The following is a 24,130-nucleotide window of genomic DNA, read 5'->3' on the forward strand; positions in this document are numbered from 1 at the left end:
GTGGGGGCGGGTCTCTATCCCATTCACTCCCCTGACCGGATTGGGGGTCTCTACACCATACACTCCTCTGACTGGAGGGGGGTCTCTATCCCATACACTCCTCTGACTGGAGGGGGGTCTCTATCCCATGCACTCCCCTGACTGGGGGGGGTCTCTATCCCATACACTCCCCTGACTGGGGTGGGGGCGGGTCTCTATCCCATTCACTCCCCTGACCGGGGGGGGGTGTCTCTACCCCATACACTCCTCTGACTGGAGGGGGGTCTCTATCCCATTCACTCCCCTGACTGGGGGGGGTGTCTCTACCCCATACACTCCCTTGACCGGGGAGGGGGGTCTCTACCCCATACACTCCCCTGACTGGGTGGGAGGGGTCTCTACCCCATACACTCCCCTGACTGGGTGGGAGGGGTCTCTACTCCATACACTCCCCTGACCCTGGGGGAGAGCATGTTTGGGGGAATGCAGATTGAAACTTCACCTCCTCACTTACTGAATGCACTCTTTCCAGCACATCTGGAGTCTGGGAGTTTATCTCATTTTATTGAACTGACTGTTACAAATGTATTTTTAAATCTTTGCACTACCCCAAGATTGTATTGTTAGCGATTTGTAAATGTAATTTGTTAAATAGTACCAGAGTGTGTCAGTTATCAACTTTGATTAAAAAAAACATGGAAACAATTCAGAAATTTGTATTTTTTCCTGATGTTCTTTACAGTTACTGTGTCCACTCTGTCCTGTGTCATTCTTTTTTATTCTCATGTGGACGTGGGCCTCACTGACCAGTCCAGCATTTATTGCCCATTCCTAATTGCCCTTGAACTGAGTCGCTTGCTGGGCCATTTCAAAGGGCATTTTAAGAGTCAACCACATGGGTCTGGAGTCACATGTCGGCCAGACCAGGTAAGGACGGCAGATTTCCTTCCCTAAAGGACATTAGTGAACCAGATGGGTTTTTACAACAATTGATAGTTTCATAGTCATCATTACTGAGACTAGCTTTCAATTCCAAATTTTATTAATTCATTGAATTTATTTATTAATTGGATTTAAATTCCACCAGCTGCTGTGGTGAGATTTGAACCCATGTCAGCCCTGTGGGTCTCTGAATTATTAGTCCAGTGACATTGTCACTACACCACCCCCTCCCCTGTGTCCAGGCACCATCCAGCCCTGTCTGTGTTGTGAATTACTCTGATTTTCACAGCTCCCCAATCACCCCACCTGGTACCTCATTCTTCATGTATGAACCTCTCCAGCTGACGGGGTGGGATGGCAGCGCGGGGGGCAATATAATGGAGTTGCCCCTGCCCTGTGCCCACCCAACACCAGGGGTGCAGCACTGTTGCTGGGACTGTGCCCTTCCTGCATCGAGTGCTCAGTGTCATACATAGAGGCACTTTGATCCACACAGCAACAGCACTGGAGGAAACTCCCTCTGAGTTTGTTTAAATTCTTGGCCCTGCCCAGTACCAACACTGAGAATGAGGAATATAAACTAGTGAAAATGAAAGTGAAAGAGAGAGAGACCGAGAGAGAGACCGAGAGACCGAGACAGAGCTCATCTGTAGGTAAGAGAGTGGGACAGGGGGAATTCAGTCACTGGAGTGGGGAGAGGATTGGATTATATTTTAAAGTGTGTTTTGTACAGAATCCTTTACAGAGAGTATGCTTCCTGGTGACTGCATTGAATCCAAACTCTCTGAAACCTATGACCTGCTGAAGAGACGTAATCTTTATTTATAAATTCTTTCTTGGGATTGGGACGTTGCTGGCAAGACCAGCGTTTATTGCCCATTTGTAATTGAGAGGTGATAGTGAGTTGTCTTTTTGAACCTCTGGTAGTGATTTCGATACGATTGAGGTCCTCTTCAGGGGGCAGCTGAGTTAACCACAAACTGCGGGACTGGAATCACGTATCGGCCCAGACTAGGTTATACCTGTAGATTTCCTTCCTTAAAGGAGATTAGTGAATTGTTTTTATAACAATCTGGCAGATTCATGGTCACTTTTACTGATGCCAGCCTTTTATTTACAGATTTTTTTTTTTTTAAATTGAATTCAAATTTTGTCCGGGTGTGATTTGCACTCGTTCTCTGGGTTATAGTCCAGGCCTCTGGATTAATTCAGTAATGTACCTAGTACCCTGTTTGTGTGTAAGTTCTGCATGAGTGTGAATAGGTATGCCTGTGAAGACACATGTGCAGGTCAGTGTGAATAGTTGTGCATGAGTGTCAGTGTTAACAGTTGTGAACAAGTGTATGTTTGAACATTCTTACGCTCTGTTGCCCTGGTTTTTGCTCATCATGTTTTATGCTACTTGGTATCAGGTTCAGATTGTGCGTCCAGTGCCTCCAATGTGTCACGGCCCATCTGACAGCGATGATGATGAAGGGGGAAGACGAGGAGTCAACTTTCTGCAGCAACTGGTAAGAAGATGGATTGAGCCAAACTCTCACCGTCACCTGTGACGCTACATCACTCCAATATCCCCCTACACTCTCCACTCTAAAGATCACCCTGTTCTTTATTGTTCCTCCTGCCTCAGTCTGTAATGACACAGCTGCTAACATCTGGGGACAGGGTTCATGAGCTCGATGCTGGCGCAGATTGTAAACGCTGTTAAACTCTTGAGGCATGTTTATTTTGGGAGTATCTTAGACCAGAATAGGCCACGTCATTGACTTAGAATGTGTGATTGTTTCAGACTGAGTGATGCTGTTTTTGTGTCGTATCCTCTCCTTCCATCTGTCTGCTGCCTGTATCCTAACTCACGTCAAGTCCCATTCACCCATCACCCCTGTGCTCGCTGATCTCCGCTGGCTCTCACTTAAATAATGCCTCAATTTTTAAATTCTCCTCCTCATGTTCAAATGCCTCCATGTCCTCAGCTCTCCCTATCACTGTAATCTCCTCCAGCGTCACAACCCACCGAGATCTCTGCACTCCTCCAATTCTGATCTCTTGCATTCACTGACTTTAATCGCTCCACCATTGGCGGCCGTGCCTGCAGCTGCCTGGGCCCTAAACTCTGGAATTCCTTCCTTAAATGTCTCTACCTCTCTTTCCTGCTTTAAGATGCTCCTTAAAACCTACCTTTTTTTGACCAAGCTTTTGGTCACCTGCCATAATAATCTCCTTATGTGGTTTGCCAAATTTTGCTTCATAACGCTCCTGTGAAGTGCCTTGTTAAAAGTGCTATATAAATGCAAGTTGTTTTTGTTGTCTAACAGCACATTCTGTGAACAGGCATTGTTTGCATGTCAACGGGCACTTTATCCCTACTCTGTCTCCAAGGGATTAACAGTTTCTGCAATTACAGTCAGAACTGCCTTTATGTAATGTCTTAAACAACCAGAGGGGGAGATGAGTGTTTTTTTACACACTGAGTTGTTGTGATCTGGAACGCGCTGCCTGAAAGGGCGGTGGAAGCAGATTCAATAGTAACTTTCAAAAGGGAATTGGATAAATAGTTAAAAAGGAAAAATTTACATAGCTATGGGGAAAAAATGGGGATCTAATTGGATAACTCTTTCAAACATCCAGCACAGGTATGATGGGCTGAATGGCCTCCTTCTATGCTGTATGATTCAGTGATTCTTGACACATCCTCAGGCTGTCCCAAAGCATTGAGTTGATTTTGAAGTGTAGACAGTGTTGTTTGGGAACCGGGCGGTTAATCATTTGTTCAGGCCTTGGTTCGAGAATTCTCTGCTCATTAAGCAGTACCTTGAGATTCCTATTGGGAACTGGAACCAGTATTACTCTGACAAAGAGACAGCATAGACATGATGGTGTGAATGGCCTCCTGCACTTCACATCTCTGTTTATTCTGTGCCTCTCTCTGTCTCTCTCTCTTCCTGAATATTATTCTACCTTCTCTTTCCTTGTTTCTCTCTGTCTTACCCCCTTCTGCTTTCTCACTCCCTCGCCATGCCCTTTCTCTGCCTATCCCACTCTCTCCCCCTCTCTCTGCCCTCTATCTTTCTCTGTCTCTCTATCCCTCTCGCTCTGTCTTGCTCATTCTCAGTCTCTCTCTCTCTCTGTCTGTCTGTCTCTCTCACTCTCTCTCTCACTCTCTCTCTCTCAGTCTCTCTCTCTCAGTCTCTCTCTCTCAGTCTCTCTCTCTCAGTCTCTCTCTCTCAGTCTCTCTCTCTCAGTCTCTCTCTCTCAGTCTCTCTCTCTCAGTCTCTCTCTCTCACTCTCTCTCTCACTCTCACTCTCACTCTCTCTCTCTCTCAGTTTACAGTTGTGCCCCTAAGAGGCAGATTCTTCCTCAATGATCAGGAGATTCAGCTGCTGATTGGTGCTTAGGGCCCACGGACATACTTCCGGATGGTCAGTTAGAGGGGCCAGTGGTCACGACCAGGGTCAGTGTCACACACAATCTCAGTTGATGTTGGTGTGAGTCAGGGAGCTTCACAGGAGGAAGGGTTGAACTGGAATATGGTGAATGGTTAACTGTGCCTCTTGTCTCTCAATGTGCAGTAAGAAGGATGTGGCCACCTCCAATTATCGCATTCATGAGATTCACTGCAAGCGATTCATCCAGCTGTGCCCACTCTGCAATGATCCAGTGCCAACAGCAGAGTTACAGACACATAGAGACACAGAGCATCAACAGGTCAGAAATTGGCAACACAGACGGATCCAACTGAGTGCGCGGTGTCTGCGTGCGGGGTCTGTATGTGGAGTCAGTGGGGTCTGTATGCAGATTCCGCATTGTCTGTCTGCGGGGTCCAGGGGGTCTGTTTCAGTGTCCCACTCTGATTTCTTTGTTCCCTGCAGGTTAAATGCTCACTCTGTCACAAAACAATGGAACACTGCAAACTGGAGACTCACAAGGTGAGGAATGGTTTTCCAGTTTCTGCATCTGATGTTGTTCTGTACCTGTCCTGGGAGTGTTTGATGGGACAGTGTAGAGGGAGCTTTACTCTGTATCTAATCCCGTGCTGTACCTGTCCTGGGAGTGTTTGATGGGGACAGTGTAGAGGGAGCTTTACTCTGTATCTAACCCCGTACTGTACCTGTCCTGGGGAGTGTTTGATGGGACTGTGTAGAGGGAGCTTTACTCTGTATCTAACTCCGTTTTTTTTTCTAACCCTGTTTTTTTTTTATATATGAGGTGGCCTTTATTCCTCAGGCTCCCTTTATATACATATTTATATTTTTAAAATAACTTTATTAAAAACAGATAAATAAACAAAAACTCAAATTAAAATGCCATTCTCGGCGTCGACAATGCACTCCAGTCCCTGCGGTGCCCACCGGTCGCGGAAGGCCTCAAGCGTACCGGCGGACACCGCATGCTCCTTCTCCAGGGACACTCGGGCGCGAACGTAACCGCGGAAGAGGGGCAGGCAATCGGGGAGGACGGAACCCCCGACGGCCCGCAGCCTGGACCTGTGAATTGCCACCTTGGCCAGGCCCAGGAGCAGACCGACGAGGAGATCCTCCTCCCGGCCCAAGCCCCTCCGCCCCGGGTGCCCAAAGATCAGGAGTGTGGGGCTGAAGTGCAGCCAGAACTTGAGGAGCAGCACCTTCAGATACTCAAAGAGGGGCTGCAACCTCGCACACTCCGTATATATGCGAAACACAGATTAGTCCAGGCCGCAGAAAGTACAGGCGGCCTGGGAATCCGTGAATCTACTTAAAAGCCTATTGCACGGGACTGCCCTGTGCAACACCCTCCACCCCAGGTCCCCGATGTAAAGGGGGAAGACTCCCGCGTAGAGAGACCTCCATCGGGGTTTCCCCTCACCACCAGATGGCAACGCGGACCGCCAGGGCGTGTCCGGCCGGCTGACGAGGGCGAGGAAGTGGAGAGTGTGCAGGAGCAGCCCGTACAGGAAACCCCTCCGCGCCGATTGGAATGGCACGGAGGGCATTCCCGAGAGGTGGCTCGGTACCTGTCCTGGGAGTGTTTGATGGGACAGTGTCGAGGGAGCTTTACTCTGTATCTAACCTCTTTTTTTTTGGCGCTGTCAGGAAATGATTGGTATTACCCAGAGGGAAAATTTGAGAGTCCGTGTGGGAAATGGGAAAAATTGTTGCACTGATACAGTAGCAGTCACTTCTTTGTGGGACATTGCTTACGACAGTGTAGAGGGAGCTTTACTCTGTATCTACCCCTTGGGAGCGATGGTTGAAGGGGCTGGAGGGGGTTACAGAGGTAGTGAGGGTTGTAGGGGCTGGAGGGGGTTACAGGGATAGGGAGGGTTGTAGGGGCTGGAGGGCGTTACAGGGATAGGGAGGGTTGAAGGGGTTGGAGGGGGTTACAGAGATAGGGAGGGTTGTGGAGGGTGCAGGGGGTTACAGAGATAGGGAGGGTTGTAGGGAGTGGAGGGGGTTACAGAGATAGGGAGGGTTGTAGGGGGTGGAGGAGGTTACAGAGATAGGGAGGGTTGTAGGGAGTGGAGGGGGTTACAGAGATGGGGAGGGTTTTGGGGGGTGGAGGGGATTACAGAGATAGGGAGAGTTGTAGGGGGTGGAGGAGGTTACAGAGATAGGGAGGGTTGTGGAGGGTGCAGGGGGTTACAGAGGTAGGGAGGGTTTTAGGGAGTGGAGGGGGTTACAGAGGTAGGGAGGGTTGTGGGGAGTGGAGGAGGTTACAGAGATAGGGAGGATTGTAGGGGCTGGAGGGGGTTACAGAGGTAGGGAGGGTGAGTGTAAGGAGGGATGACTCGGTGTTCTGCTCCCTCAGGATGAAGAATGTGCCCAGCGATTGCTCAGTTGCTGTTTCTGTGAGTTGGAGACTCCGTGCTGCACTTTACTGGAACACGAGGAGGCCTGCGGGAGTCGGACTACACGTTGCTCGGACTGCGGGAAGTACGTCATGTACAGAGACCAGGAATTGCACGGGGAAATCTGCCCAAGTGTGCAGAGCACAGGACAGGGTACGCAGAGTGCTGCATTTCCATAGCACCTTTCACAACTAAAGGACGTCTCAAAGCACCTTATAGCCAATGAGGTTTAATCACTGTTGTAATGTAGGAAACGCAGCAGCCAAACTGCGCACAGCAAGATCCCACAAACAGCAATGTGATAATGACCACATAACCTGTTTTTAGTCATGTTGGTTGAGGGATAAATACTGGGCTGTGTTTGCTGACAATGCAGCAGAGGCACATGTACAAATGCAGCCTCCTCCACTGAAATGTCAGTGTCTGCGAATTCCCGGGAAGTTGCCAGGATTAAAGATGGCGCTGCTCAATTTATCACAAAACAAATTAAACTCAAACCCCCTCAATGGCTGCGATCGCCGACTCCATCCCAACCTCAGAGTCCCCCACTCCCGCCTGCTGCCTTGCTTCCCTTCACCTCAGCCACTCACTCCCCGCCTCGCCACAGCCTCACCTCAGCCACTCACTCCCCGCCTCGCCACAGCCTCACCTCAGCCACTCACTCCCCGCCTCGCCACAGCCTCACCTCAGCCACTCACTCCCCGCCTCGCCACAGCCTCACCTCAGCCACTCACTCCCCACCTCGCCACAGACTCCCCTCGGCCACTCACTCCCCACCTCGCCACAGCCTCCCCTCGGCCACTCACTCCCCACCTCGCCACAGCCTCCCCTCGGCCACTCACTCCCCACCTCGCCACAGCCTCCCCTCGGCCACTCGTTCCCTGCCTCACCACAGCCTCACCTCGGCCACTCGTTCCCTGCCTCACCTCAGCCTCACCTCGGCCACTTGCTCCCTGCCTCACCTCAGCCTCACCTTGGCCACTCACTCCCTGCCTCACCACAGCCTCAGCCTCACCTCGGCCACTTGCTCCCTTCCTCACCACAGCCTCCCCTCAGCCACTCGCTCTCTGCCTCACCACTGCCTCCCCTCGGTCACTCGCTCCCTTTCTCGCCGCTTCCTCACCTCAGCCACTCACTCCCCATCTCGCCACAGCCTCACCTCGGCCCCTCGCTCCTCGCCTCACCACAGCCTCACCTCAGCCACTCGCTCTCTGCCTCGCCACAGCCTCCCCTCGGCCACTCACTCCCCACCTCGCCACAGCCTCCCCTCGGCCACTCGTTCCCTGCCTCACCACAGCCTCACCTCGGCCACTCGTTCCCTGCCTCACCTCAGCCTCACCTCGGCCACTCGCTCCCTGCCTCACCTCAGCCTCACCTCGGCCACTCGTTCCCTGCCTCACCTCAGCCTCACCTCGGCCACTCGTTCCCTGCCTCACCTCAGCCTCACCTCGGCCACTCACTCCCTGCCTCACCTCAGCCTCACCTCAGCCTCCCCTCAGTCACTCACTCCCTGCCTCACCACAGCCTCACCTCAGCCACTCACTCCCTGCCTCGCCACAGCCTCACCTCGGCCACTCGCTCTCTGCCTCACCACAGCTTCCCCTCGGCCACTCGCTCTCTGCCTCACCACAGCCTCACCTCAGCCACTCACTCCCTGCCTCGCCACAGCCTCACCTCGGCCACTCACTCCCTGCCTCACCACAGCCTCCCCTCGGCCACTCGCTCTCTGCCTCACCACAGCCTCTCCTCGGCCACTCGCTCTCTGCCTCACCACAGCCTCCCCTCGGCCACTCGCTCTCTGCTTCACCACAGCCTCCCACCCCCTTGGCAAATTGATCCCCGGGTTGCTGCCCGAAGCAGTGGTGGGGAATGAGCACCAAGGGAGGAGTAAGTGACTGAGGGGTGACGCGCGGGGGAGAGCGGCTGAGAGGGGTGAAGAGACGAGGCAGCGAGTGAGTGGCCGAGAGGAGGAAGCGGTGAGGCGGGGTGAGTGGCCGAGGAGAGGAAGCGGTGAGGCAGGGAGTGAGTGGCCGAGGGGAGGAGGCGGTGAGGCAGGGAGTGTGGCCGAGTGGAGAAGGCGGTGAGGTGGGAGTGAGTGGCCGAGGGGAGGAGGCGGTGAGGTGGGAGTGAGTGGCCGAGGAGAGGAAGCGGTGAGGCAGGGAGTGAGTGGCCGAGGGGAGGAGGCAGTGAGGCGGGAGTGAGTGAACGAGGGGAGGAGGCGGTGAGGTGGGAGTGAGTGGCCGAGGGGAGAAGGCGGTGAGGTGGGAGTGAGTGGCCGAGGGGAGGAGGCGGTGAGGCGGGAGTGAGTGAACGAGGGGAGGTGGCGGTGAGGTGGGAGTGAGTGGCCGAGGGGAGAAGGCGGTGAGGTGGGAGTGAGTGGCCGAGGGGAGGAGGCGGTGAGGTGGGAGTGAGTGGCCGAGGGGAGAAGGCGGTGAGGTGGGAGTGAGTGGCCAAGGGGAGGTGGCGGTGAGGTGGGAGTGAGTGGCCGAGGGGAGGAGGCGGTGAGGTGGGAGTGAGTGGCCGAGGGGAGAAGGCGGTGAGGTGGGAGTGAGTGGCCGAGGGGAGGAGGCGGTGAGGTGGGAGTGAGTGGCCGAGGGGAGGAGGCGGTGAGGTGGGAGTGAGTGAACGAGGGGAGGAGGCGGTGAGGTGGGAGTGAGTGGCCGAGGGGAGAAGGCGGTGAGGTGGGAGTGAGTGGCCGAGGGGAGGAGGCGGTGAGGTGGGAGTGAGTGGCCGAGGGGAGGAGGCGGTGAGGTGGGAGTGAGTGGCCGAGGGGAGGAGGCGGTGAGGTGGGAGCGAGTGGCCGAGGGGAGGAGGCGGTGAGGTGGGAGTGAGTGGCCGAGGGGAGGAGGTGGTGAGGTGGGAGTGAGTGACCACAGCAGGGTACTGTTGGGGAATAATAGAGGCAGTGATTGCAGTCTTTGGGGGGTGAGGCAACATTCAGACGTCAATACCCACATGTGCAGATTCATACTGGTAAATGTTTGACCGCACTGATGACATCAGCGTTTGCTCTGTGTTGTCAGGAGACACTCCGTTAATATTGTTCAGGATATCAGGGAGAAATTCCCTGCTCCAAATCAATCATCGGATCTTTTACAGTCATCTGAAAGGGCAGTCGGGGCCTTGGTTTAACATCTCATCTAAAAGACAACATCTCCAACAGTGCAGCACTCCCTCAGTACTGACCCTCCTGCAGTGCTCCCTCAGTACTGACCCTCCGACAGTGCAGCACTCCCTCAGTACTGACCCTGTGACAGTGCAGCGCTCCCTCAGTACTGACCCTCCGACAGTGCAGCACTCCCTCAGTACTGACCCTCCGACAGTGCAGCACTCCCTCAGTACTGACCCTCCGACAGTGCAGCGCTCCTTCAGTACTGACCCTCTGACAGTGCAGCACTCCCTCAGTACTGACCCTCCGACAGTGCAGCACTCCCTCAGTACTGACCCTCCGACAGTGCAGCACTCCCTCAGTACTGACCCTCCGACAGTGCAGCACTCCCTCAGTACTGACCCTGTGACAGTGCAGCACTCCCTCAGTATTGACCCTCCGATAATGCAGCACTCCCTCAGTATTGACCCTCCGATAATGCAGCGCTCCCTCAGTACTGACCCCCTGACAGTGCTGTACTCCCTCAGTACTGCACTGTGAGTGTCAGCCTAAGTTACGGGCTCAACCCACAACCTTTTGACTTCGAGATGCGACCGAGTGCTACCCATCGCAGGGAGAGAGAGGCCATCGAGGGTGGTGGCTCAGGGCTGGGAGCAGACAAAGGCTTCCCTGAGGGTCTTAGGTGGAGCCTCTCACAGCCCACAAGCAGGTTGAAAGGGACGTTTGCCTTGTGGAGGTCCCAGCTCCCTGTCACAGCCGATTTCCCGACCTCTGGGAAACCCACAGTGCAGCAGGAACGTTCAAATCAGGCTCCCAATTGCACTGTGGGAGCCCAATTTAAATATGTTAGTTAAGAATTCCACCTCTCCGTGGCAGGACACGCCAATATCCACGGCCCTCAATAAGGCAATGGGCATACGCAGCACAATGTGACCACGGTCTTTAACCGAGGCCAGTCCCTCTGTCGGGACGTGATCATCAAGGCCCAAGTGTCTGACTTGTAGAGGGACTGCAACAAAGGTTCACTCGACTGGTTCCTGGGGCGAGGGGATTGTGCACAGAGGGTTGTGAATCTTTGGAATGCTCTATCCCAGAGAGCTGTGGCTGCCCAGTCATTGAGTATATTTGAGTGATGGGTAGATTTTTGGCATTAAGGGATATGGGGAATGGGCAGGAAGGTGGAGTTGAAGTGGGAGATCAGCCATGATCATGTTGAATGGTGGAGCAGGTTCAAAGGGCCGAATGACCTCATCCAGCTCCTATTTCTTATGTTCTTACGGCGTGGGCCACATTTTGTTCACCTGTGTTTCCCAATACTTTTACTGTCTGTCTCTTTGACAGGGGAAAGCTCAGAGATTCCATGTGAGTTCTGCACAAAGATGTTTCCTGAAGATGAGCTCCCACTTCACCAGGTGAGAGCTGGCAACAGCCTAACAGCAAGTCCAGGATACTGGGGGATTGAGACTGGGCCTAATTCAGGGCCAGGATACTTGGGGAAGGGGGTTGGGCCTAAGAGAAAGAAACATAGAGGTTGCCAACCCTCCAGGATTGTCCTGAGGTCTCCAAGAATTAAAGATTAATCTCCCGGACACTGAGAGCAACCCAGGAGAAACATTGAACATTTTCAGTTACTCGTTATATAAATATTGGCATTGGGTAAAAAGGCTCTTTAACTGAGAGTCAATCAGGGAATGGGGGTGGGGGGGGTGGTGAATCATGTGGATTGACATAAAAACAAGAAATGCTGGAAATACTCAGCAGGTCTGGCAGTATCTGTGGAGAGAGAAGCAGAGTTAACGTTACAGTCAGGGACCCTTCTTGAAGTCGAAGAAGGGAAGGGAAGTGTCAGAGATGGACCATGTAAAGGTGAGAGAGGGTGGAAATTGGAAGCAAAGTTGATAAAGTTTTCTAGTTTGGGGCGGGAGCACCGATACAGTCATCAATGTACTGGAAAAAGAGTTGGGAGAGGGGCCTGAGTAGTACTGGAACAAGGAATATTCAACATATCCCATAAAAAGACAGGCATAACTAGGACCCATGCGGGTACCCATAGCAACACCTTTTACTTGAAGGAAGTGCGTGGAGTTGAAGGAGAAGTTGTTCAATGTGAGAACAAGTTCAGCCAGGTGGAAGAGGGTAGTGGTGGATGGGGACTGGTTGGGCCTCTGTTCAAGGAGGAAGTGGAGAGCCCTCAAACCGTCCTGGTGGGGGATGGAGGTGTAGAGAGATTGGATGTCCATAGTGAAGAGGAGGCGGTGGTTAGGGCCAGGAAACTGGAAATTGTCAAAATGACTTAGGGTGTCAGAAGAATCATGGATATAGGTGGGAAGAGACTGGACCAGCGGAGATAAGATAGTCAATATAGGAAGAAATAAGTTCAGTGGGACAGGAACAGGCTGAAACAATGGATCTGCTGGGACCATCCTGTTTGTGGATTTTGGGAAGGGGGTAGAAGCGGGCTGTCCAGGGTTGCGGGACTAGGAGGTTGGAAGCTGTAGAGGGAAGATCTCCAGAGGAGATGAGGTCAGTGACAGTCCTGTGGACAGTAGCTTGATGTTCGATGGTGAGGTCATGGTCCAGAGGGAGGCAGGAAGAAGTGTCTGAGAGTTGGCGCTGAGCCTCTGCAAGGTAGAGGTTGGTACACCAGACAACAACAGCACCATCTTTGTCTGCAGGTTTGATGACAATGTCGGGGTTAGACCTGAGAGAACGGAGTGCAACAAGTTCAGAGGGGGACAGGTTAGAGTGAGTGAGGAGAGCAGAGAAACTGAGACGGCCAATGTCTCGCCAATAGTTTTCAATGAAAAGATACAGAGCAGGTAAGAGGCCAGGGGGAGGGGTCCAGGTAGAGGGAGAATGCTGGAGGCGGGTGAATGGGTCTGCTGGTCGGGGGGAGGACTCCTGGTCAAAGAAGTGAGCCCGGAGGCGGAGGCGATGGAAGAAGAGCTCAACGTCATGCCGAGCACGAAATTCATTGAGGTGGGGGCGTAAGGGGATAAAACTGAGACCTTTGGTGAGTACAGAACGCTCAGCATCAGAGAGGGGGAGGTCAGAGGGTATAGTGAATACACGGCAAGGGGTCAGATCAGAAGGGGTGGGGTCAGAGGGAAGTGAAGGAGAAGAAGGATCTGGAGGGGCATTAGTCCCCATCAGCTGCTGGAGCTTGCGTTCCTTAACACCTGAAAGGAAGAAAAAAAGTTTTTAGTTAATGCGTCGGATGAGACGAAGGATGAAATGAAACTGCGGAGTAGAAAAGATTTGAGATAAGGTGAGACGGTGCTGCTGGAGAAAGAGGTCCAGTGTGTACATGTGACAGTGGATGGCACTGAGTGTGGATCTCAGGATGCAGTGAGAACAGCAGTCCGAGGAAGGTTGTAACGTGGGGATTGACATGTTGGGCAACCAATGACAGGCGAGTGGGGATGGGGAGGTTATGTGATGGAACCTTCCGGAATCGGAATCGGTAATCCTGCTCAGTAAGCAATGATAGAGCACCAGGCTTTAACAGCACACCATGGAAAGGGCCATCTCTAATTCTCTCTCTCTCTCTCTCTCTGTTCACAGGATGGGTGCAAGCCTCTCTCGGACTTGGTGAGAAGGTTTCACCCCTCCCTGCACCAAGACCTTCTTTCCTACCACTCCTCTACCTCCCACTCTCGCCCCTCTGTGCACCCTTTCCTTTCCCCCTTGCCCCCTCAGCAGTTTGGAGCTCGTCCCCTCTCCTCACCTTGGAGGTCTGCCTTTGCTGAGAGTGAAGACTTGGATGAAATTGGTTCCTGCCCGGTCTGTGACTGTGCCTTGCCGTATGAACTCCTTAAACACCACGAGGTAAACGAGTAAAGAGATTTACATCTCACTTTGTTAAGGTTTACATCTCTACCTGAAAGGAATACATTTAATCTCCAGACATACCAAAATCCCTGAAAACTGGTAAAAGTAATAGAAAGGTTTGCATTTCTATAGCACCTCAGTACTGACCCTCCGACAGTGCAGCACTCCCTCAGTACTGACCCTCCGACAGTGCAGCACTCCCTCAGCACTGACCGTCCGACAGTGCAGCGCTCCCTCAGTACTGACCCACCGACAGTGCAGCGCTCCCTCAGTACTGACCCTCCAACAGTGCAGCACTCCCTCAGTACTGACCCTCCGACAGTGCAGCGCTCCCTCAGTACTGACCGTCCGACAGTGCAGCGCTCCCTCAGTACTGACCGTCCGACAGTGCAGCGCTCCCTCAGTACTGACCCTCCGACAGTGCAGCGCTCCCTCAGTACTGACCCTCCGACAGTGCAGCGCTCCCTCAGTACTGACCCTCCGACAGTGCAGCGCTCCCTCAGTGCTGACCCTCCGACAGAGCAGCACTCCCTCAGTGCTGACCCTCTGACAGTGCAGCGCTCCCTCAGTGCTGACCCTCCGACAGTGCAGCACTCCCTCGGTACTGACCCTCTGACAGTGAAGCACTCCCTCAGTGCTGACCCTCTGACAGTGAAGCACTCCCTCAGTGCTGACCCTCTGACAGTGCAGCACTCCCTCAGTACTGACCCTCTGGCAGTGCAGCACTCCCTCAGTACTGACCCTCTGACAGTGCAGCACTCCCTCAGTACTGACCCTGTGACAGTGTAGCACTCCTTCAGTACTGACCCTGTGACAGTGTAGCACTCCCTCAGAACTGACCCTCTGACAGTGCAGCACTCCCTCAGTACTGACCCTCCGACAGTGCAGCACTCCCTCAGTACTGACCCTCCGACAGTGCAGCACTCCCTCAGTACTGACCCTCCGACAGTGCAGCACTCCCTCAGTACTGACCCTCCGACAGTGCAGCACTCCCTCAGTACTGACCCTCCGACAGTGCAGCACTCCCTCAGTACTGACCCTCCGACAGTGCAGCACTCCCTCAGTACTGACCCTCCGACAGTGCAGCACTCCCTCAGTACTGACCCTCCGACAGTGCAGCACTCCTTCAGTACTGACCCTGTGACAGTGTAGCACTCCTTCAGTACTGACCCTGTGACAGTGTAGCACTCCCTCAGTACTGACCCTCTGACAGTGCAGCACTCCCTCAGTACTGACCCTCCGACAGTGCAGCACTCCCTCAGTACTGACCCTCCGACAGTGCAGCACTCCCTCAGTACTGACCCTCCGACAGTGCAGCACTCCTTCAGTACTGACCCTGTGACAGTGTAGCACTCCTTCAGTACTGACCCTGTGACAGTGTAGCACTCCCTCAGTACTGACCCTCCGACAGTGCAGCACTCCCTCAGTACTGACCCTCCGACAGTGCAGCACTCCCTCAGTACTGACCCTCCGACAGTGCAGCACTCCCTCAGTACTGACCCTCCGACAGTGCAGCACTCCCTCAGTACTGACCCTCCGACAGTGCAGCACTCCTTCAGTACTGACCCTCCGACAGTGCAGCACTCCCTCAACACTGACCCTCCGACAGTGCAGCACTCCCTCAGTACTGACCATCCGACAGTGCAGCACTCCCTCAGTACTGACCCTCCGACAGTGCAGCACTCCCTCAGTACTGACCCTCCGACAGTGCAGCACTCCCTCAGTACTGACCCTCCGACAGTGCAGCACTCCCTCAGTACTGACCCTGTGACAGTGCAGCACTCCTTCAGTACTGACCCTCCGACAGTGCAGCACTCCCTCAACACTGACCCTCCGACAGTGCAGCACTCCCTCAGTACTGACCCTCCGACAGTGCAGCACTCCCTCAGTACTGACCCTCCGACAGTGCAGCACTCCCTCAGTACTGACCCTCCGACAGTGCAGCACTCCCTCAGTACTGACCCTCCGACAGTGCAGCACTCCCTCAGTACTGACCCTGTGACAGTGCAGCACTCCTTCAGTACTGACCCTCCGACAGTGCAGCACTCCCTCAACACTGACCCTCCGACAGTGCAGCACTCCCTCAGTACTGACCCTCCGACAGTGCAGCACTCCCTCAGTACTGACCCTCCGACAGTGCAGCACTCCCTCAGTACTGACCCTCCGACAGTGCAGCACTCCCTCAGTACTGACCCTCCGACAGTGCAGCACTCCCTCAGTACTGACCCTGTGACAGTGCAGCACTCCTTCAGTACTGACCCTCCGACAGTGCAGCACTCCCTCAACACTGACCCTCCGACAGTGCAGCACTCCCTCAGTACTGACCCTCCGACAGTGAAGTACTCCCTCAGTACTGTGTTGGAAACTCATCCAGGTGATTGGAGGGAATCCCTCTCACCCAGCAACCAGGGATTTCTCCTGTAGAATCAGCGAGCAGGAAAGACTCCAGTGATGTTTGTGACCATCGTTACTTGACATTCTTCTGTTTCTCTCTCTCTCATGAAGGCAAAGTGTCGGTTTTTTGATCAACAGCGGAAGATGGCAATGAGTCAAAACCCGATTAATGAAAACACCAACCCTTAAGGTTAGATGGGTCTCCGTGTTTACTCACAGATTCATTGGAATGACTCCCAGCCTGTGAAGAGTACAATGCAGGGAAATAGTTCAGTTGGGGAGAGGAGTTTGGAAAGTAAGGAATTGACAATGAGAAGGTGAAGACTGATGAGTAATCCCTGTTACTTGGTCATCACTGTACTTAAACACACACTGCCCTGGGTGAATCAACCTCATTTGTTTTAATCTCTGGTTTGCTTATCGAATTGATCACTGAGTCCCGGGAACATAGGAACAGACAGAGGCCATTCAGCCTCTTGGACCTGTTCCTCTATTCAATGAGATCATGACTGATCAGTGACCTAACTCCATAAACCCACCTTTGCCCCAAATTCCTTAATAACCAAATTCTATCAATCTCAGATTTAAAATTAACAATTAATCCAGCATCAATGGCTGTTTTTGGAAGACAATACCAAACTTCTACCACCCTTACATCAAGAAGTGTTTCTGAATGTCACTCCTGACACACATGGCTCTAATTTTTAGACTCTATTCCCTAGTTCTAGACTCCCCAAACAGCGGAAACAGTTGCTGTCTCTCTACCCTATCAGTTCCCCTTATTATCTTGAAAACTTTGATTAAATCACCCCTTAATCTTCTAAATTCCAGGAGATACAACCCTGGACCCACTTCAACTCCCATAATCCTTGAACCTGCTCTGTCATCTAACAAGAATATGGCTGATCTTCTACCTCAACGTTTCCCATATCCTAACCTCTGTCTTGAATATACTCAACCCACAGCCCTCTGGGATAGAGAATTCCAAAGATTCACCACCCTCCGAGTGAAGACATTTCTCCTCAACTCAGTCAGAAGTCTGTTTTCCGTCCATTAATCAGTCCTTGATTCATGCTAATGTATTACTCCCAGTCCCATGAGCCCCGATTTTGTGTAATAACCTTTTGTGTGGCATCTTATCGAATGTCTTTTGAAAATCTACATAAAGATCTACTGGTTCTCTTTTGTCTACCCTGAAAGTGACAACCTCAAAAACCCCAATAGATTTGGCAAACACAATTTCCCTTTCATAAATCTGTGCTGACTCTGCCCAATCATATTATGACTTCTAAGTGCCTTAATAATAGACTGATGTCAGGCTAAATAAGAACATAAGAACTAGGAGCAGGAGTAGGCAATTCAGCCCCTCGAGCCTGCTCCGCCATTCAATACGATCATGGCTGATCTCATCTCGGTCTCAACTCCACTTTCCTGCCCATTCTCCATAACCCTTCAACCCATTACTAATTTAAAATCTGTCTATCTCCTTAAATTTACTCAATGTCCCAGCATCCACCGCACTCTAGGGTAGTGAATTCCACAGACTCACGACCCTTTGAGAGAAGTAACTTCTTCTCATCTCTGTTCTAAATCTACTACCTCTTATCCTAAAACTATGACCTCTCATTCTAGATTGTCCCACCAGAGGAAACATCCCCTCTATGTCTACTTTGTCAATCCCCTTAATCATCTTATATACCTCAATTAGATCTTCTCTCATTCTTCTAAACTCCAGGAGAGTAAAGGCCTAAACTGCTCAATTTCTCTTCATAAGACAAACCCCTCATCTCTGGAATCAATCTAGTGAACCTCCTCTGAACTGCCTCCAATGCAACTACATCCCTCCTCAAGTAAGGGGACCAAAACTGTACGCAATACTGCAGGTGTGGTCTCACTAATGCCTTGTACAGTTGCAGCAACACTTCCCTACTTTTATACTCTATTCCTTTAGCAATAAATGCCAAAATTCCATTTGCCTTCCTTATTACCTGCTGTACCTGCAAACTAGTTTTCTGCTATTCATGCACGAGGACACCCTGATGCCTCTGCATCATTTTAATTTTAAATGGCCTGTAGTTCCCCATTTTCTCTCTCTCTCCTTCCTTTCTTGAATAGGGGTGTGATATTTGCTACCTTCCAATCTACTGAATCTAGGGAATTCTGGAAGATCACAACCAATATATCCACTATCTCTGCAGCTGTCTCTTTTAAAACCCTAGAATGTAGGCTGTCTGGTCCAGGGGGATTTGTCAGCTTTTGGTCCCATTAATTTCTCCAGTATTATTAACTCAATTCTCTAAGTTCCTCAATCTCATTAGATTCTTAGTTCCCCACTATTTCTAAGATGAATTTATGTTTTCTAACGTGAAGACAGATAGAAAGTATTTACTTTTTAATTTTTTTATAACACTCCTGTAAAGCCTTGGAATGTTTTATTGTATTAAAGATGTTACATTAATGTAAGTTGCTGAATGTGTCTGCTATTTCCTTATTTCCCATTAGGATTTCTCCTGTTTCAGCCTCTCAGAGACTCACATTTACTTTTGCTTACCTCTTCACTTCTTTCATACCCATAGAAGCTTTTACAATCTGTTTTTTATGTTTCTTACTAATTTACTCTCATATTCTATTTTCTCCCACTTTATTAACTTCTTGATCATCCTTTGCTGAATTCTAAAACTCTCCTGAATCAATTACTAACCAATCCCCTCCCCCCAGTGCAGGATTACAATGTGGAACAACGCACTGAACTGAGCTGTGGGAGAACATCACGTGGAAAAATATTTGTACAATGCAAAAGAAAGATTATGGAAGATCTAATCCTGCACATCATAAAGTCATTGCTGCCATTTTAATGAAGCTGTTCACTTATTTAAAGATAAACATGTCAGTTGCTATTTTTCCCAGAGCAATTCAAACTGTGCTGGGTGTAGTTTGTGCTGCTGAGCATTGATCACTGTTCTATATTCCAGTGCACTCCTGGCCGGCTTCCCATCCTCCATAAACTTGAACTCATCCAAAACTCTGCTTCCTGTATCCAAAGTCTCACCAAGTCCCGTTCACCCCTATGCTCACTGACTTACATTTCCTCCCAGTCTGTCAAGACCTCGATTTTAAAATGCTCTTCCTTGTTTTCAAATCCCTCCATGTCTTCGCTCCCTCCCTATCTCTGTAACCTTCTCCAGCCCTACAACCCTCCCTATCTCTGGAACCTTCTCCAGCCCTACAACCCTCCTTATCTCTGTAACCTCCTCCAGTCCCACAACCCTCCCTATCTCTGTAACCTCCTCCAGTCCCACAACCCTCCCTATCTCTGTAACCTCCTCCAGTCCCTACAACCCTCCCTATCTCTGTAACCTCCTCCAGTCCCTACAACCCTCCCTATCTCTGTAACCTCCTCCAGCCCCACAACCCTCCCTATCTCTGTAACCTCCTCCAGTCCCTACAACCCTCCAAGATCTCTGCACTCCTCCAATTCTGACCTCTTTCACATCCACCACATCCTTTGTTCCCCCATTGGTGACCATACCTTCAGCTGCCTGGGCCCTAAACTCTGGAATTCCCTCCCTAAACCTCTCCATCTCTCTCTCCTCCTTTAAGATGCTCCTTAAAACCTGCCTCCTTGACCAAGCTTTTGGTCGCCTGTTGTAATTTATATGGCACCTTTTGTTGCTTGCTATCAAATTTGATTTGATGATGCTCCTGTGAAGCATCTTGGGATGTTTTTTCTTTGTTACAGGTGCTATATAAATCCAAGTTGTTGTTATTTGCCATTGGTCTGACTGGTTTAGAGGGCACTGAGTGAGGCAGATCTTGATAATGGGTTGTTGTCAGCTGTGAATATGAATATTTACTGCTCTTTATTAATCTTGTTTAAACTGAAGGACAGATAGGGGTTTGACTGTGTGTCTTTAAAAATAGTAGCAGAGGCATTGGGGAGCGATTGCAGAGGAGAGAAAGGTCAAAAATCGAGATTAAGTGAGACACTCGCCTGGGATGTAGGTAAAACTGATGGATAACTCTCGTTTAGTAAACCCCAAAACCATAATCTTACCAGAGCTGAATATAATGTGTGAAAATATAACCTGCTGATTGGCTGAAAGTGTTCCTGTGTTTAAGGGACAGTTGGTTTTGTTCAGATATCTTTGTAATCTAATCTGATTGCGTTATCTTTAACGGGAATTAAACAGGAGTCCGACTCAAACCCGCCCTCTTCCTGCTAGCCAGGGTAGGTGAAAATGGTGTGTGTGGGGTTGGGGGGGAGGGGGGGTCATAGAATCAAAGAGTCATAAAGGCATAGGAAGAGTCCATTCGGGGGTCTGTGTCGGAAGAGTATTGTTGCTTTTGATGTTCGATTTATAATCGCGTGTACCGAGCAATCCTAAATTCAGGAGAGGGAAAAGCTCCTTACAAATCAGCTTCTGTCCCTTTATCACTTTCAGAAGGAAGAATTCAAAATAAAAGCAGATGGCAAGGAACTGGAATTCTGTGTCTGTGTAGAGCTTGTCGGGTGGCTTGTGTTCTTAGATAACTAACAACCTTTTTTTTCTGCAGAAAGAAAATCAGTTACAGAAGGCTAGGACTTCAAGAAACCCTTTAATAGACCACGTGTATGAAAATATTGCCTGCTGCTTACCTTTATTCTGTGTAAGTTTTAAATCTAAATAAATACAAATTCTGATTTTAGCCTGTATGAGTTTGGTGCTGAGTGATACTTCAGGGGTTGAATTGAAAGGTGATGTGGCAGGTCTCCTTCATAAATTCTAGTGCAGGGGGTTACTGCAGAATAGGGGACCTCAAGAGACCCTGGGACACAGAGTGGAGCTGGCAGGAATGTGGCAGATGGTCTGGTACAGAGGTTGGATGGGAATTGGCCAGGATCACGTCAGCTGATAAATGCCATTTTCCTGGGATTCCTCCAAAGTTACATTGGATGAGCAGCAAAACTTCTGATGGAAATTGTCTCAGTGGATAATGCTGTCACTTCCTGAGTCAGAAGGTCATGGGTTGAAGCCCTGCTCCAGAGACTTGAGCACATAATTGAAGATGATACTCCTAGTGCAGTACTGAAGGAGTTCTGCACTGTTGGGGGTGCCATCTTTCAGACGAGACGTTAAAACTGAGGCCCTGCCTTCCCTCTCAGGTGGACATAAAAGAAAAGCACGGGGCTTCACCCTGGTGTCCTGGCCAATATTTACACCTTAACCAACGTCACTAAAACATTGCTGATTATGGGCTCTTGCTGTGCGCAAATTGCCTGCTGTGTTTCCTACATTACAACAGTGTCAACACTTCAAAAATGCTTCATTGGCTGTAAAGCACTTTGGAGCGAGCTGAAGTTGTAAAAGGCGCTATAGAAATGCAGTTTCTAATTTATTCTCCGTTCTGAATTCACCTGCTATGTTTCAGTGCCACTCACAATATCAAGGCCAGTTCACCGCTCTGCAAAATTGATTGGTTAATACCTAATTTTGTAAGCAATCAGCAGGTGTGGCGATTCTGTTTGGTAGAGGAATGAAGTAAACTGTCACCATAGTGGTGTCACTATGACTAGCAGCCAGAGAATTGTTCCCTACTGGTTTTACCAGCTCTGAATTCAGACTGATGTGTGTTTCTGTGATGTGCTGTATCCCACACTCCACAAAACATTGCACTGTTCCCTAAGTGCCTCTCTCTGTCCTCAAAAGTCCAAATATTTTTCTTTCTAGTTTAACATTGAGTTAAATATTGGCTGCTCCACCTGCCCAGTTTAAACTAGTCGTGCATATAGGATTTCCCATCTCATTACCAAAGGGGGAAGGCAGTGGATGGGGGGCGGGGGGGGGTGGGAATGGAGGAGTGGGTGTTGAGGAGAAGCCCAGTGACTCCCTGTGTGGGGTTGTTGGTCATAGCAGGGTGTTTTGCAGCTATGTTCAGGCACAGATAGTGGGAAGAGTGGGCACCGAAACCACGGGCTGCACTCCAGTTGGTCGGTACAGACTCTAAGTATTGCCTCCATTTTGATCCACCAGAACAACAGAGGCTGCAGGGACGTTGGTGTTTAGCAGCTTCTCTGAGTTCATTCAATATGATCATGGCCAATCCTCAGCTTCAATTCCACTTTCCCGTCTGCTCCCCGTGCCCCTTGATTCCCTGAGAGACCAAAAATCTATCTCAGCCTTCTTTTGGGCCTCCTTATCTCGAGAGACAATGGATACGCGCCTGGAGGTGGTCAGTGGTTTGTGAAGCAGCGCCTGGAGTGGCTATAAAGGCCAATTCTGGAGTGACAGGCTCTTCCACAGGTGCTGCAGAGAAATTTGTTTGTTGGGGCTGTTGCACAGTTGGCTCTCCCCTTGCGCCTCTGTCTTTTTTCCTGCCAACTACTAAGTCTCTTCGACTCGCCACAATTTAGCCCTGTCTTTATGGCTGCCCGCCAGCTCTGGCGAATGCTGGCAACTGACTCCCACGACTTGTGATCAATGTCACACGATTTCAGCCTTAAATATATTCAATGATGGAGCATTCACAACCCTCCGGGTCGAGAATTCCAAAGATTCACAACCCTTTGACTGAAGTAATTTCTCCTCATCTCAGTCCTGATTGATTGTCCCCTTATCCTGAGACTGTGTCCCCGTGTTCTAAATACCCCGACCAGGGGGAACCATCCTCTCAGTGTCTACCCTGTCAAACCCCTTCAGAATCTTGTGTGTTTCAATGAGATCACCTCACATTCTTCTAAATTCCAGAAAATACAGGCCCGATTTACTCAGCCTCTCATCCCAGAGACCAATCTAGGGGTTCCACATGGGATGGGAGATCTACCGTAAGCCACAGCTGGCTTTCATGCACTTTCTAGTGGGCAGCTACAAGCAGTGCTGGTAGAGACAGGCCTAGGATTAGGGTTGCCACCTCTTCAGGATTGCCCTGGATTCTCCAGAAATTAAAGATTAATCTCCGGGACACTGTTGTGAGCGACCTGGAGAGAAATATCATTGGAGGATTAAACACAGAGTTTATTAAAAAAAAAAATCTTTGAATAGTTTTGTTGTTAATTATAAAACCACTAAACATGGGGGAGAAAGGCTGATTGACTGACAATCATCCAATCAGCAAACAGAGAGCCTTTTAGCTTGTCGATTGGCCATTGGGGCAAAGCACCGTGAAGATTGGCGTGTCAGGCAACCAATGATAATGGGGGGCAGGGCACCACACGGACAAACAGATGCTAAAGACAAATCATTTAGGGTGAGATGGGGAAGGTGGGAGGATATCGTGAAAACACAGCAAGGAGCGAGATTGGAAGAAGAGTTGAGGGAAATGAAGGGGGTGTTGGTGCCCAGGAGCTGTTAAAGGTTGTGATCCTTCACACCTGAAAGGAATAAAAAAAAGTTTTTGGTTAAAAATGAAATGAAACTGTGGAGCAGGACAGCTTTGAGTTAGAGTGAGTCTGTGCTGCTGGAGAGAGAGGTGGAGAGTGTGCATGTCATGATGCATGGCACTGAGTGCGGATCTCAGGATGTGGAGGAATGGTAAATATCTTGGAGATATCTGTAATCATGGGTTGATCCGAAACACAAAGGGTGGAATTGCAGTTGGAATCCATGTGGAATAAATTGGAGCCAGAGGCAGTTGCTGAGGAAGGAGATGTGGCTGTGATAGTGAGTTTTGGTGGGTACCTGGTCAAACACAAGAAAGGAAATAGAAAATAATGAAAGTGAAAAGGTAAAAGAGACAAATGAGAATTCCATCGGAGAGCAAAGCGGAACTTCTTCAAGGTGGGCATTCCTGGAAGAGGGGGCGGCAGTGAATTAAACACTAATACGAGGATGAGCAATGATGAGATTGTATGGGCAAGACTACATGAGGATTGGCATGACAGCCGACCAATGGCAAAGGCGCAACAGTGAGGTCAATAGAGGCAGGAGGTCATGTGATGAAACCCCAGAATATGTCCAACTGGACTTGGCATCACTTAGAGAGGATGTCTGTTTGACTGGGCAAAAGGTGCCAGATACAAGAATTAAATACATGAAGTAATTTCATTTTAAAAGGATTTATTAATATTTCTGAC

The 24,130-nt window shown here is 50.4% G+C and overlaps 1 protein-coding gene across 3 annotated transcripts; it reads left to right on the forward strand.

The window, feature by feature from the left end:
- The first annotated feature begins 1,472 nt into the window (after positions 1-1,472).
- Positions 1,473-16,270, forward strand: xaf1 (XIAP associated factor 1). 3 transcript variants are annotated; one of them, XM_068010802.1, is made up of 8 exons: positions 1,473-1,574; positions 2,334-2,432; positions 4,492-4,627; positions 4,792-4,848; positions 6,707-6,899; positions 11,197-11,267; positions 13,420-13,683; positions 16,192-16,270. In XM_068010802.1, exons 2-8 carry the CDS (start codon positions 2,386-2,388, stop codon positions 16,267-16,269), a joined length of 846 nt encoding a protein of 281 aa, XP_067866903.1. In that variant the 5' UTR covers positions 1,473-1,574; positions 2,334-2,385; the 3' UTR covers position 16,270. The 3 variants fall into 3 exon arrangements, with proteins under 3 accessions (XP_067866903.1, XP_067866905.1, XP_067866906.1); XM_068010804.1 differs by having other exon boundaries at positions 1,533-1,570; XM_068010805.1 differs by lacking the exon at positions 1,473-1,574 and adding an exon at positions 1,649-1,732.
- The last annotated feature ends 7,860 nt before the right edge of the window (positions 16,271-24,130 follow it).

This window comes from Heterodontus francisci, chromosome 30 (genome assembly GCF_036365525.1).
Source record: "Heterodontus francisci isolate sHetFra1 chromosome 30, sHetFra1.hap1, whole genome shotgun sequence".
Lineage (NCBI taxonomy): Eukaryota > Metazoa > Chordata > Chondrichthyes > Heterodontiformes > Heterodontidae > Heterodontus > Heterodontus francisci.

Excerpts from the sequence above, each read along its gene's own strand:
- xaf1 (XM_068010802.1), top strand. The coding sequence starts at position 2,386 with ATGATGATGAAGGGGGAAGACGAGGAGTCAACTTTCTGCAGCAACTG. Across the intron at positions 11,268-13,419 it reads ATGAGCTCCCACTTCACCAG|GATGGGTGCAAGCCTCTCTC; the intron begins GTGAGAGCTGGC and ends CTCTGTTCACAG. Across the intron at positions 13,684-16,191 it reads AACTCCTTAAACACCACGAG|GCAAAGTGTCGGTTTTTTGA; the intron begins GTAAACGAGTAA and ends TCTCTCATGAAG.